At 38.8% G+C, this 14564-nt stretch overlaps 1 protein-coding gene across 1 annotated transcript in view; it reads right to left on the bottom strand.

Moving 5' to 3' along the window:
• Positions 1-6534, bottom strand: part of LOC116082680 (submandibular gland protein C-like) — a 17623-nt gene extending 11089 nt beyond the window's left edge. The window contains exons 1-5 of the mRNA XM_031359562.1: positions 6483-6534; positions 2982-3110; positions 2459-2557; positions 1951-2013; positions 234-380 (exon numbers count right to left, since the gene is read on the bottom strand). Coding sequence (XP_031215422.1) covers positions 234-380; positions 1951-2013; positions 2459-2557; positions 2982-3110; positions 6483-6534 — 490 coding nt within the window. The remainder of the gene's footprint in view (positions 1-233; positions 381-1950; positions 2014-2458; positions 2558-2981; positions 3111-6482) is intronic.
• Positions 6535-14564: the final 8030 nt, after the last annotated feature.

The following is a 14564-nucleotide window of genomic DNA, read 5'->3' as shown; positions in this document are numbered from 1 at the left end:
ATTAATTAATTAATTATGGATCTTCAATTATGGAGATCCAATCAATTACTGATGAATCCTCACTAAACCAAAGTGATTCAAAGTTCAAATCTGAATTTCACTTCAACCTTGCTTTTATTTTCTAATACATCCACAAGCATACTATGAGAGCACATGTTTCCTCCATAGGAATTTTAAAACACAGTAAATGTTATAGGCATGATATCCATGAAAAGGCATGCAGGTCAGGATACCTGCACTGGAGGATGCAGAGCCTGCAGATGAAATGCTACTCTCTACATTCTGGTTATGGCTACCAGATGCAGCTACTTCTTCATCCTGGACTGTGGAGAGTCTATTTGATGAACTCCCATTTGGCCTACTGCTTCCAGTTGTGGTTCCTGGGAAAGGTAAAATCACAAGCATAATGATGATATGAATGTGCATCAGTCTTCAGATCTGCACTGTGTGCCACCATGTTTGTTCATAGTATGATTACTGGAAATCATGGATAGCAACAGCCCTTAGAATTGTCTGATCCAGTTCTTCAAGGTTTATACAAACAATGAGAATATATCCTTTCTGACCTTCTCTTATACTTGGGGAGACATTCTCTCTCTTTGATGAAAAATGAAAATCCAAGATAAAGACAATGAGATTGAATCTGTTTCAAATCATCAGGAACACACAGCTTACTAGATTATCTATGCCCTAGTCTCATTACTGCGAGTCATTACTCTGCAGGTCCAAAATAATTCAGGTCTTGTCCTTGGTCCTGCCCCTAATTTTCTGTTTTGTATATGTTCTGCACATCATCCCTTTTACCACTCATAATTCAGCCAGACTATTAGAAAGTTGTTGACAGACTATATTATGCATAGGTGACCATAACACCTGATTATGAATTATGTGACAGGAAACACACCTAGACTCTGCATTTTCAGCAAATACTTGCATGCTCACTAAGATCATTCTTAGGAAAGAATGGCGACCCAGATCCACAACTAATCCCATCTCTGTCCTTCATTTCAGTTGTCCTCTGAAGGCACCTAGGCTTAACAAATGGTGACTAACACAACTGCTAATATAACAAAGGTTTGCAAGTGCAACATAATTCAGATTTGACTGCCATCCACTGGTACTTGACTACCTGAGCCACTAGCATTGACCCTTGGTCTTTGAGATAATCTTCTCAGATCATTTATTAGCAATGTCATTTTTTTGTGCTATATGGGTATCAGCTATAGAAGGGAAATTATTTTCATCAGAATCTAGATCAAAATATTTAACTCTGTATCCTCCGTGATAAATTAAAAATCACCCCTTACCATACAATTCTACATAAGCTACCACCTTTTAGACACTATGTCTTTTTTCTCATAAACAGCGACTTTACAGAAAATTCAGCATCTAAACTAAATCTATCCTTGTTTATTGTGTTACCCAAAACAGAACACAGTGGTCTCTGCAAGGAAAACTCCAAGATCTATCCCTGTTTCTTTCCTTTCCCTAAAAAGAGAAAATCAATGTGGTCTCTCCAAGGAAAATCAAACAGATTAATTTATTCCCCAGATCATATCATATAACTTGGAATGTTTCACTTTCAGCAAAACACAAATTATCCTCAACTTTGCATCAAAGTCTGTACAATACAACCAAAGCATCTGCTATATTTGTCTCCATTGAAAAACATGTACTAACTATTATTTCCCTTTGATGTAACACAGAAATGCAAGTTACAAAATAATGAAATTTAAACCATTTGAGATTCTCAGAAGGATCTACCTTAGTAGAGGTTTGAGAAATAGCATCATCCCTGGGTCTCATCGGTCCAGTTCCAGTAGACTCCTGTCCAGTCAGTTCTCACCCTTCTATTCCTTTCACTAAATGCTCTACAGCAAACCTCATCTGTCCATGTTTTCCACACACTTCTTCCATTCCAAGTTCACTCATACATCTTAAGCAGCCTACCTGACACGCTGCCACCACGTCTGCTGATTTCAGTTCCTAACCTGATGTGACCATGGACACCACCTGTAGAAAGTATGTCATGTGAAGCATTGTCATGTGCAGACATCAAGGCTCCAATAAATGTAAATTCAAAGGGAATAGAAATATTGCAACACTTTCACTTTATTCTTCAGCATTACTAACTCTATCTTTACTAAACTCATTAGTAACCAGGTCAATTTTTAACTCCAGTCTTCTTCCTCCTCTTTATTCAGAATAAATTATCAAGTGTTACCTCCCAGTATAAAAGCAAAATAAAAGAAATAAAGAAATCTAAAATTAAGTCCCCGCTCTTCCTTTTCACATTAAATTAAAATGTTACTCCCACATAACATAAAAAGGCATCTGAACCTCCTTGTGAGCCCCCAGGAGCTGAGACCTGGTAGAATACCTCCTAATCTGGGTACAAAGTCACTAAGGAAAGAGAGAGCGGCTCCAGGGAGAGACAGTACACCCAGATGAGTTCTACTTGCTCCAGGAGGGCGTGCACCAGAAGCCTCTAAATTAGACTGTAGTCCTGCAGAGCCACCAATTTTAAGATTAAGACCACTTCTCATCTTTTTTTTACCTGAAGAATATAAAAAGAATGTCACAGAAGATAGTAAAACAGTTCTGAACTCCAATACTTTATGCACAAATATTAGAAAACAATATCTAAATCACAAAAAGCACATTGTCCACAACAGATTATCTGACTCTAAGTGTTTGTCTAATAAAAGCATTGACAACAAAAGAATTCAATCTACAAATTCCAAAGCTAACAGCAGAACCTCTCTTCACTTTTCTGAGCTACAGATCATCAGTTCCCTTTGCAAGTAACAAGAAAATAGATAAATAAATAAAACATTATTAAAAGTGGCTCTCTGATGATTCATCGCTCATGTCATGTTTAGGAAAACATCATTTCTTTTCACAAGTTAAATAATTTAAATAGTTCAAGTCTAAGTCTTCATTGGAAAGCAATAATGACCAGATCCAATGACTACATTTACCTCCGTCAGACAGATTATCTTTGCTCCCACTAGAACTCTTGGCATTCAGAGACGTTTTATCAGATTCAGACAATCTCAATCCAGCACTTGTGGAGGCATGGATGCCAGCTGTATGTCTGAAAATTCTAGCTGTTTGAAACAACAACAATAGTGTCATGAGAAAATGGACACATCTTGACCTTTTCCTTTTAATAAAAATGAAGAGAAAGATATGGAAAATTGAAATGTTTGGAGGATCAATAAACAATGACTGAATAAATAAATGAGGACATGCACTCCCTTTGTTTTGTATCGATAACCTCCATCAGCATTCTCCACAGCCTTGTCAAGCTTTCTGATGTTTTACTGGTTCCCGCCAACATCTACAACTTCTTAGGCCATAACTCCATCTCAAAAATACTTGAGTCACAGAATTTTATTAACCCTTGTTTCCTTTGCTGCCTTTGATTTCCGAAATTAAGAATTCATGTAGCTACCCTTCTGCAAATTTACCTTCTTTTTATCCCTAAAGAAGTCGATATTGAGAATAATGAAAACCCAGTCATTAGCATTGTAACTGTCACAGAGAAACAGAGTGGGAAGTTTTCTGGTCTGCATGACAAAACAATAAAAACAAACCAACAAGCACCACTTAAATGATTTTCCCAAAGTCCACAACAGATCAAAGATGGCATCTCTTTTCTTCTAGACAGAAGGCCCTTCAGTACCTTTCTATTGCTGCTTTCTCTAGACAATAGCATGGTTCTTTAATTATAAACAGACAAATTAGAAATCTTTTCCATTAATTCATCCAACACCAAATCCATATCCACCAAAGACCAGATACCAACCACAAACATCTATTTTGCTAATAAATGTAATTTTCTAAACCCAAATTGACCGTGCTTTACCAACATAAATTCCAGGATTAATGATCTGATACTAGCCAAAGTTCTGGAAATTGGGACTATTTCTGGAAAACATGGGACTCAAAGTGAACAGACTTCTGTCTAACCTACCAACAGGCATATATTAAGATAAACAGCAAAGTGGTCCCATTAAACAGAAAACTTCCTTCATGTGATCTGATACAAGTTGTATGGATTGGCACCTGGAAACACAATCAAGTGTATGCAGCCAAAGGCCAGGAAGAAATGACTTACAGATGTGATTCCAGTACAATATAAATAGTTTTAAAGAAAACTTTCTTTATTTAAAGCACTAATATTTTCAGTGTCATGTAAATTACTATCAGAAGTGTAGTTTGCAGTTAAGAATTTGTCCCTGAGCTCCCTTCAGGCATATGGAGATGTCATAAATGCCATACTTGAATTCTTGCTTCTTTGACTTGCCTATTAGCTAAAACCCTCACAGCCTCATCTTAGAGGTGCATTCCTGCCAGACAACCTAGCTTAAGTAGCCCAGGTTGGGTGGGTCAGTTGCCATCTGAGTGCTTGTGTAAGCAGTAAAAAGGGATCTTGGGCGCAGGCAGCAGACTTTGCCCTTCCACAATACAGAAAAGTATTAAGTTGCAGTAGCAAGAAGAGAGAGCTGCCACGCCAAAGCAGGTGAGACCTTCAGAAACCATCTCTAGAAAAAAAGAGATGTGTGCCCAGGTTGAAAACTCAGTCAGTGCCTGACAAATACAGAAGTGGATGCTCACAGTCATCTATTAGAATGAGCACAGGGTCCCCAATGGAGGAGCTAGAGAAAGGACACAAGGAGCTGAAGGGTTTGCAACCCCATAGGAGGAACAACAATATGAACCAACCAGTAACCCCAGAGCTCCCAGGGACTAAACCACCAACCAAAGAATACACAAGGAAGGACTTAGGGCTTCAGCCACATATGTAACAGAGGATGACCTTGTGAGGCATCAGTGAGAGGAGAGGGCCTTGGTCCTGTGAAGACTCAATGCCCCAGTGTAGGGGAATTCCAGGACAAGGAAGTGGGAGTGGGTGGGTTAGTGAGCAGGTGGATGGGGGGGAGGGTGGGATGGGGGGATTCAGAGAGGAAATAAGGAAAGGGGATAACATGTGAAATGTAAATAAAGAAAATATCTAATTTAAAAAAAAGAATTAAAAGAAAAAAAAAGAAAGAAAAGCAAAGTCAGTGTGAACTTAGTACCTGCTCTCCCTTAGTCCCAGTTTTTGGCTTTAGGAAAACACTGAAATCCCAGAACAAGCTGCCCTGAAGAGTTCTGATCAGGGGTGGGGGGTAAGGAAGAAGGAACCAGGCGGTGTGAGCACAAACCCAAGAGGGTGTTTTCTGTTTCCTTGTGTAGGTAGTTTCACAAATTAAAGACTGATTTTTCAGAGATACTGACCTTGTGGTGTACTGAAAAACAGTCCTTCCTTTATAAAAATATAAGAACATAAAGAGTATAATGTATTTAAAGAAGATAAAATACTTTTATTTCAACTCTTCCTTAAAATGTACTATGGACAATCCCTCTTTATATGTGATGACTAATATTCCAATACTCATTTATTATTTTGGAGCTTTCTTATTAAGTAAAATTCCTTCTTGTGATTAGGGGACACATTGGCCCATTATACCTAAATGCACACTATATCAGGGCAATCTACTCTTGAAAATGCGGAGGCCAACAAAACTTACCAGTTAATATTGGTCAGTACACTACTTCTTTTTCCCATAACAGCCTTGACCTAAAAGTTTCCAATCTAAATTTTACCTGATTTTATTTTCCCTAATATTTTCTTAGTAATATATTAGTTACACATAAGAATAAAAAATAACCTAATCTATTTTATTTTAGTGAGAATGAAGAAACTAAAAAAATACTTATAAGAAATATATGCACACATTGTCAGATCTATAGTTTATTGTAGATTACATGGATATATATATATATATATATATATATATATATATATATATATATGGCTTTATATGTGTGTGTATATGTAGCTTTAGTTATAACTAATACTTTTTTATTTATCCAGGACCTTAATTTTTTTCTTCTTTCTGCAAAGTTATGACTGGTAAAACCAAATAAATTTTATTTTGATTGACTATCAAACTACTCTTTTTTTTTTTAATTTTGCTCAATTTTTAAACTTAGCACAATGCTTTCAATAAGTCTGGCTTTTTAAAATATCCAAAAAATTGGTTAGTTTACTAAATGTTTTCCCTGTAAAATTTTGTTTGAGTGATGGACTGATCCTTTTAGAAGTGATGTGATTTGTGAATTCAGAAATTGTCAGTGTAGCATTCTAGACTTAATGGAAATGAAAACTCAAAACATAGTTATCAATGCATAAACTGTGCTGAGAATGAGCAGCGAACCTTAACGGTAACACACACACACACACACACACACACACACACACACACACACACCTCCAAGATCACCTCTGAATGCATAAGTAACATCTGCTGTAATAAAAAACATGGTACCCCTGCATACTATCCTACTTTGCGGCATAAGAAAGAAGTGGAGAACACTAAACGTTAAATATACAAGCATTCACTAAATTAAAAAGGCTCAAATTCATTTACCTTTGCAAACGGTGCAGAGCACCACAGCCAGGTACAGAAGTATCAGCTTCATGGTAATGATATGGGACCTAAGCGTAGAGACTGTTCATGCCGGAGAATCAGGCCCATCGTGGCAACTCTAGCCTGCGTATTTATAGGCCATCTCAACACTGGCTCTGGTCAGCAGTTGGAGTGACACGTCTGGAGGTGACAGCACAGGTAAACATTGCAGCAAGGCAAAGGCAATCAACTGCACATCAGGTTAGTATCCAATTTCTCTGACATCTTCTGCCTTGGTCCAAGTCCAGTTTATGCCAACCACAGAATATGCCTTCTTACCACCCTGTGCAAATAGCAAAGGCAGGAACTAAAAGCCTGAGGATTAAACCTCGAATACGCTGATGATACGCCTTGATCAGCACCCTGTTGATCATCACAGATGTCTTAATGCTTCAAGTAACTCAAACATTATGATATATTAAAATTGTCCTTCTTTTTGACAATTAAATGTATTTTAAACATTGACCTAACTTGAAACAAAGAACCCTTTGCCATTGCTTACTATTATGAAATAGTTATTCTTTAGAGATATACATGTAATTATCATCTAGGTACAGACATACTATAATACAGGAATGTATCCTTGTCATAGACCTAACTTTATTATTGAAAAAATTCCTAATATTTTAATTACATATATTTTCCATGCACTTCACAATCACATACACACATAAGAAGAAATATATAGATGTGCTTACATGAGAAAAATGTTTTAGGACAGAAATAAGATTGAATAGAAAACTGATTTAAGGGCTATACATCTGTACAAAGTTCAAGTTTAAGTGCAGGGTGACAGCTGTTTCATGCTTAACAGCATAGGGGAAGAACATCAAGGTATGTTTCATGCTACCCAATGGATATGAACCCTGGGGAGCATACAGAGTTGCTACCAAGAAACCATAGAAGCTATAGGGAAAGGAAGAGTTTTATTATTCCTAGAAAAGCAGTAACTGTGTGAGATGATGAAAACATAGACCAACTTCATATTTCTTTACATTTCTGTTACCTTCTCTCAATCATGTACTCGGTGCTCCTCACCCCACCAAAGATTAAAATACTTAAAAAATCTCTTCTATCTGTTTAGGTTAACACATCTGCTGAAAGCCATGAGAGTCTCTCCTCTGAATCACAAGTGTGGTGATTGTGTGCACATGGATGCATTAGTGCTAGAGTGCACTTAGTGCACACATTAGTGCTAGAGCAAAGGCCTACTTCAGACCAGTGAAGGAGAGCTCTGAGTTCAGAACTGGAGAAATGGCTTAGTGGGCAAAGTGCTCGACAGGTAAACATGAGAACAGGACTTTGCACACCCCAAATCCAAGTAAATGCCATGTGGCATGGCACCAGCCTCTAATTCCAGGGTTTAGAAGGTAGAGACAGAGCATGCCTGGAGCAAGTTGGGTGGTTCCATGTTCACCTAAGAGACACTATTCATGTGAATAAGGTGGATAACATTCACAGAAAACAGACTTAAGTCTCCAAACACATAAGTGTATCCACACACAAGGAAACATGGATAGACATATGCACACACAGTACACATACAGACACACAAAGAGGAGGAAAATGACTTCATAATGCTTCCAAACAATTGTAATTTATTTCAGTAATTAACAATTAAAAAGTTGAAAGATGGGGAGGGAAGATTTCCAATAAAGGAAAAATCATATCAAAGAGGGACCATTGCCCATTGAGGTATAAGACTCAAATTAACCACTACCAATTATTCTGCAGTTTTCTTCATAACACATAACTTTGTTGTTTATGGGATTTGATGCCACAAATCTAATTTTCATATCATCATTCTCATGCAATTATTCTGTTATGAGCTTAATAGGTGGCTGAGATACACAGAAAGGTAGAATGAATCATAATTTCTTGGGGAACCTCTGGGGACTGAGAGGAGATATGAGGCATAACTGGTCAACTCCACTCAAGAACAAACCAAGAGAGTGTGTGAGACCAAGAGAAAGCAGAGAGCAGGGTCTCATGCCTGGAAATGGAAAGAAGATAAGAATTGGGCATGTCAAGTAGGGAAGCATTCTAGGTGGTAAACGCATCCTGGGCAAAGTCAAATGCGATTTCGGGTATTCCAAGTCTTACGAAGTCTTGCTTCCTGCCTTTCTAATCATGTATCTCCATGTCCCCAAAAGCCTTTCCTCATACCATTAGCCACACCTGCTTCTGTTGTGTGGTCAGTCATCACCATCATTGGCTTCCCTTAACCCTCACTTTCCTTAGGCTCTTGACATGTTTAGAAGCTCCGAACAAGGCTTTAATTAAATTCTTCCCTTTCCTGTATCTGTGTCCCACAAGTGTGCATAGTGGGATAAAGTCATGCACTCAGATTAAACTTCCTCACCACATGCGAACATAGAATATAATGGAGCAATTCTAGCTCCTACCCACTTTGTTCTGATGTTCTTCTATTTTATATTCACTGCCAGCATCCAACACTTTTCTAGTCATCCTTCAGAGTTAATGATATTGCTTTCAATTATTTTGGGAAAATGAATGTTATTAGAAGAAAAGCTACAAGCTTCCATGCTCCATATTCTCATGTACTGGCATTTGTACCCAAACTCTACCTGCCTCTGTATTGATTCAGATAAGCTTCTGCATCAAAATGTGAGATTTCAATCAGGGACATCTTGTCAGCACTTCTTTCATCTCCCACTCTGACACCCAGACAATACTCTCTTGGTCCTCTTTTGGATTGTTATTAACACATCCTCCACTCTATGCAAGGTTGGTCTTTTTAACTTCTTCAGATTTTAAGGTATTTGTGATGGAGATCATTATAAGAGCAGAGGTATCTACATATGAGTCTATACTCATATGTTAATTTCTAATAAATATTAGTAGGATTTTTAAAAACTTCTTGTAGACTGTAGACTCATTTTGATCAAGAGTTTCCAATTGAGGCAGATCAGTTCTACAAGGATGTTTAAGGACTTTTAAATGTTTCACAATAGAATAACAGTAAAATAATAGTCTCATAATGTGCAACTATGATACATATCTTAAAGGAATGCCCATCAAAAAGAACAATAGGTAAATGTCAATTTTGTGATTCAAAAGGATGTGGCCTAAGTCTATACACTTAGCACTGTACTTCCAGAGAAAGTCAACTGTTGGGAGGACAAAAGCCTCAGTGTGGGCAAGACAGTGTGTTTATATAACAAGGCTTGCTCCAAAAGGAAACGTGGGACATCTTAAACAACATCTGCTCAGGCTGTAGAACAAGAAGTTCTCTCTTGTCATACATATTGTGATCTAAAATCTGGAAAGGCAAATTTCTCATCATTAGAAATGTATTATCCTATGGAAAGTCTCATTCCAGAAGAAATAAATATTAAATTAAAAGTTTGAGAAAGTATTAATCAAAGTAATACAACTATGTGAAACCTAAATAGTATTGAACATTCTCTACAGACAATAAAATCTTGATAGTGATAGAAGACATCCAATGCAATTTCAGCATTTTCTGAGACTGATGTTTAGAAGGCATGGGAGACTGACGATACGGAGCTGGACCATGTTCAGAACTTCTGCTCACCACCACTTCAGATCTCTGTGGTATCTTCAGCAGTGGTGAGGCTCCTCACCCACCTCACTCAGAAACTTACTCCTACTCTGTAAACTCACATGCTCTTCGTCCCAGGTAGACATTTGCTAAATGCTCTGCCGTTTTCTAAATTTACTGATCATCTTAAGGCTAGCCCATTTTCTGCATTTACGGATCATCTTAAGACTAATCCATTCTCAGCTCTTGTACTCCTAAGGCTAGCCCACCCTCTGCACCTGTCCCCTTTTCTTCTGAATAAAGATATTTTCTCACTTTGTTTTCTTGATGTGTCTTGCATATTAGTGTCTCTACCAAAGTAAACAGAAAATACAGGGCTACCAGGGATGGTGACTTCCATATTCACAATGTCCTTTTGAGGTTTGGATCAGCGTTCAAAAGTGCCAGAAAGTATTCTCACCTGTATGCTTTACAAAGGACTCAAGCCAATACTACAAAAATCCAAGAGTTTGCTGAGCCTTGCCAAGCATGCTTCTCTGCTTTTCATACTGAGCAACATGCAACATTTTTGCATTCAAACTTTCACTTATCTTACACACACAATCTTAATCCATATTTTTAAACCAAATAGGGCATGCTATAGTGACATAACAATAGTTTGTTTCATTACCCACGAACCTTTTACCCATGAATATATGCCTTATAACCTCTGACAGGCTAAAGGCCAGAGACTAAAACTCAGAGACCACTTTCAGCCTATAGGGAAAAACTTTATTTCAGAACAAGTAAATTGGGATGTTTTATTCTTAATTTGGAGCTGCATATGACTAAGAATTTTTTTAAATGTGTAACCAAAAGAATCATTTCATAAGCAAATATCTATGTAACTAAGTTGAGAGATAGAAGATTAAAGGGCACAAGATGGAACATTCGATGCTTTTAACTCTCAGTGGGCTTTTTAGGAGATGTTGTCAGAACAGGGCAAACACTTTAAAGGATGATGGCAGTTGCAAAGGCATTGAAGTATAGCTGTGAACAAAGACTAGAAAAGTCTCTCATGGTCAGAGACAGGAACAGGCGATCAGAGAAGCGTATCCAACCGCTATCCTGTGGCACCCCTGCAGAGGGTGGAGCAGAGACAAGTCCAAAAAAATAGGTTTCTTCCTAGAACAAACCCACTAGGGAGAAGGCACGATGCAGAACTATAGACAAGACAGACTGAGCACCTGCCATCTTCAGGACACACCCTTCCTGTGAATCTCTCTTTCCTTTCTATGCAATAATCACAGGGTAGTGTCAGGAACCCCTATTAAGAACTTCACCTTTGATGCTTTGGAAGTCAAAACGGTAAAATTTACATTTAGGTTTCTGCGAATCTTCCACAAAAGTGATGACCAGTATGTGCAGCTTACAGGACCAGTCTGGCTAAGGGAGCAGGACTGGGCCAAAAGTGCTGCGACCTACTCCTGGTGGGAAGCCAGTTTGAGGTCCAGAAGGGGCTAGGGGAGGGAGAGATAGAAATAAATACTCTCTTCCGGGAGTGACACAGAGGGCAGAAGACAGTACACATCTGACCTTTCTGCATTGTAGATGGATTCACACCTCCTGTCTGCACCCTCACCCTAAGCAGACACAACCAAAGGCACCAGGTACCCAGATTGTACACCTGACAGAAGTGCTCAGGTCTGCACCTACCCATCAAAGGTCTGTAGCGTGAACAAGAGCAGAAACAGCTGGCGCTGCCCCCTTGGTTGTTAGACAATACAGAGGTAAAAAAGAACGAGGTAGACAAAACACAGCCTAACTTCTCTGCTGAACCGCGCGTCTGGAAAGCTTTACCACCTAGGCTGAGAGCCTCCGCTCCTGCCCCACACCTTAAAGCTTTACCACCTAGGCTGAGAGCCTCCGCTCCTGCCCCACATCTTAAAGCTTTACCACCTAGGCTGAGAGCCTCTGCTCCTGCCCCACATCTTAAAGCTTTACCACCTAGGCTGAGAGCCTCCGCTCCTGCCCCACACCTTGAAGGAAGGCTGATCTTTGTTTGAGTTGGATGGATAGAGTTTTGTTTTTTGTTTGTTTTTTGTTCTTGTTTTGTTTTTGTAAAGACCATGCCTCCTTAAAAATTTACATATGAATACTTCTTTTTCATTGTCTTTATGACCTCTTCCATCTCTTCTCCTTTAATGTTTTATTTTTAATATTTCCTTTCTTTCTTTCTTTGTTCCTTGCTTTATATTTTTTATTGGATCACTTTCCCTTCTTGTTTCTCTTCTTTCACTTTCTTGAAATTTCCCTTTCCTCTGATTTTTTTTTCACTATTTAACCCTTTAACTCTTCTCTTGGGTCTCATCGCTATTTATTTATTGTTCTCATTGTTTCTTTTTTCCTTATTTTTGCATCACTTTTTTTTTTATATTCCACATGAGTATCTTCTCTTTTAGGAGGGCTCCCCAGGGAGACTGTGTGCTTGTTCCTCTCCTGACTGGTGACTTTTTTTTTTATTAGATATTTTCTTTATTTACATGTCATATGATTTATCCTTTCCCAGTTTCCCCTCCAAAACAAAAAAAACAAAAAAACAAAAAACAACAAGAACAAACCCCTGTTGCCTCCCTCCTCCCCCTGCTTACCACCCCACCCACTCCCACTTACTGGCCCTGGCATTCCCCTACACTGGGGCACAGAACCTTCACAGGGCCAAGGGCCTCTCCTCCCATTGATTGACTTTGTAATCCTCTACTATACACATGCTGCCAGAAAAATCAATCCCACCATGTGGTTGAGTCCCTGGGAGCTCTGAGGCTACTAGTTAGTTCATATTGTTGTTCATCCTAAGGGGCTGCAAACCCTTCAGCTCCATTGGTCCTTTCTCTAACTCCTTCATTGGGGACTCTGTACTCAGTCCAATGGATGGCTGTGAGCCTCTACTTCTGTATTAGTCAGGTACTGTCAGAGCCTCTCAGGAGACAGCTGTATCAGGCTGGTTTGTCCTTCCTTCAGTCTCTGCTTCCACCTCACACCAGTCAGACTGACTAAGATAAAAAGCTCAGGTGACAGCAGATGCTGGAGAGGTTGTGGAGAAAGAGGAACACTCCTTCATTGCTGGTAGGATTGCAAGCTGGAACAACCACTCTGGAAATAGTCTGGCAGTTCCTCCGGAAATTGGACATAGTTCTACCAGAGGACCCAGCTATACCACTCCTGGGCATATACCTAGAAGATGCTCCAACATGTAATAAGGACACATGTTCCACTACGTTCACAGCAGCCTTATTTATAATATCCAGAAACTGGAAACAACCCAGATGTTCCTCAACAGAGGAATGGATACAGAAATTGTGGTACATCTACACAATGGAGTACTACTCAGCTATTAAAAACAATGAATTTACGAAATTCTTAGGGAAATGGATGGATCTCAAGAAAAATCATCCTGAGTGAGGTAACCCAATCACAAAAGAACACACATAGTATGCACTCTCTGATAAGTGGTTATTAACACAGAAGTTCAGAATACAGGAAGAACAACCCACAAACCACAAGAGACTCAAGAAGAAGGAAGACCAAAATGTGGACATTTCATTCCTTCTTAAAAGGGGGAACAAAATACCCACGGAAGGAGTTGCATCACTTTTAAAAATGACTTTTCTTACTCTTACTTTTACCCATCACTCTCTACTACCTTCACATACTCTGCTGCTTCTAGTGTTGTGGTAACTGCCTTTGAATGGTTACTTTATTCCCTTTGGCTTGTTTACATGCTACAGGTGTTTACTATAACTCTCTTCTCTGTGGGTGGTTCTGGAAATGGACTTCAGTGTCTAGAGGTAGCAGGGAAGTGCTTATCTACTGAAACATACCCCTAACCAAGTTGTTAGTAACTGTATCATAGTCTAGTTACAACACAGTTGCATCCAAAACCTCAGTAAAGGCCAAAAAGTAAATGAGAAACTATAAACTTCTAGCTAGTATTATAGCAATCCAAATATAGAAAGAAAAAAAAAAAACAAATTCAAGAAAACAGGGCAACCCAGTTCTCTGAAAATCAAGAATCCTAATAGTAACTGGGGCATTGATATCAAAGCAGAGGAAAGACAACAAAAAGAACACAAAGATTATTTTAAAACTAGCAATGAACTCAGCCAAGATGTATATAGTCAAATTAATAAAACATAAAATAATTGGCTAGATGTTTAAGAGCAGTTCAATAAAAAGTGGGTATTCTGAAAACATGAAGCAGAATTCTTGATAATGAAAAGCTCTGTAAGTAATAGTGAAAGCCAGATGAACACCAAACAAGTACAAGGCACCAGGCAGATGATGGACCTTACAAGGCACCAGGCAGATGATGGACCTTACAAGGCACTAGGCAGATGATGGACCTTACAAGGCACCAGGCAGATGATGGACCTGACAAGGAGCCAGGCAGATGATGGACCTTACAAGGAACCAGGCAGATGATGGACCTTACAAGGCACCAGGCAGATGATGGACCTTACAAGGAGCCAGGCAGATGA

Source organism: Mastomys coucha, unplaced genomic scaffold (assembly GCF_008632895.1).
Source record: "Mastomys coucha isolate ucsf_1 unplaced genomic scaffold, UCSF_Mcou_1 pScaffold11, whole genome shotgun sequence".
In the NCBI taxonomy this organism is placed as follows: domain Eukaryota; kingdom Metazoa; phylum Chordata; class Mammalia; order Rodentia; family Muridae; genus Mastomys; species Mastomys coucha.
This window is presented reverse-complemented; position numbering and strand designations above follow the sequence as displayed.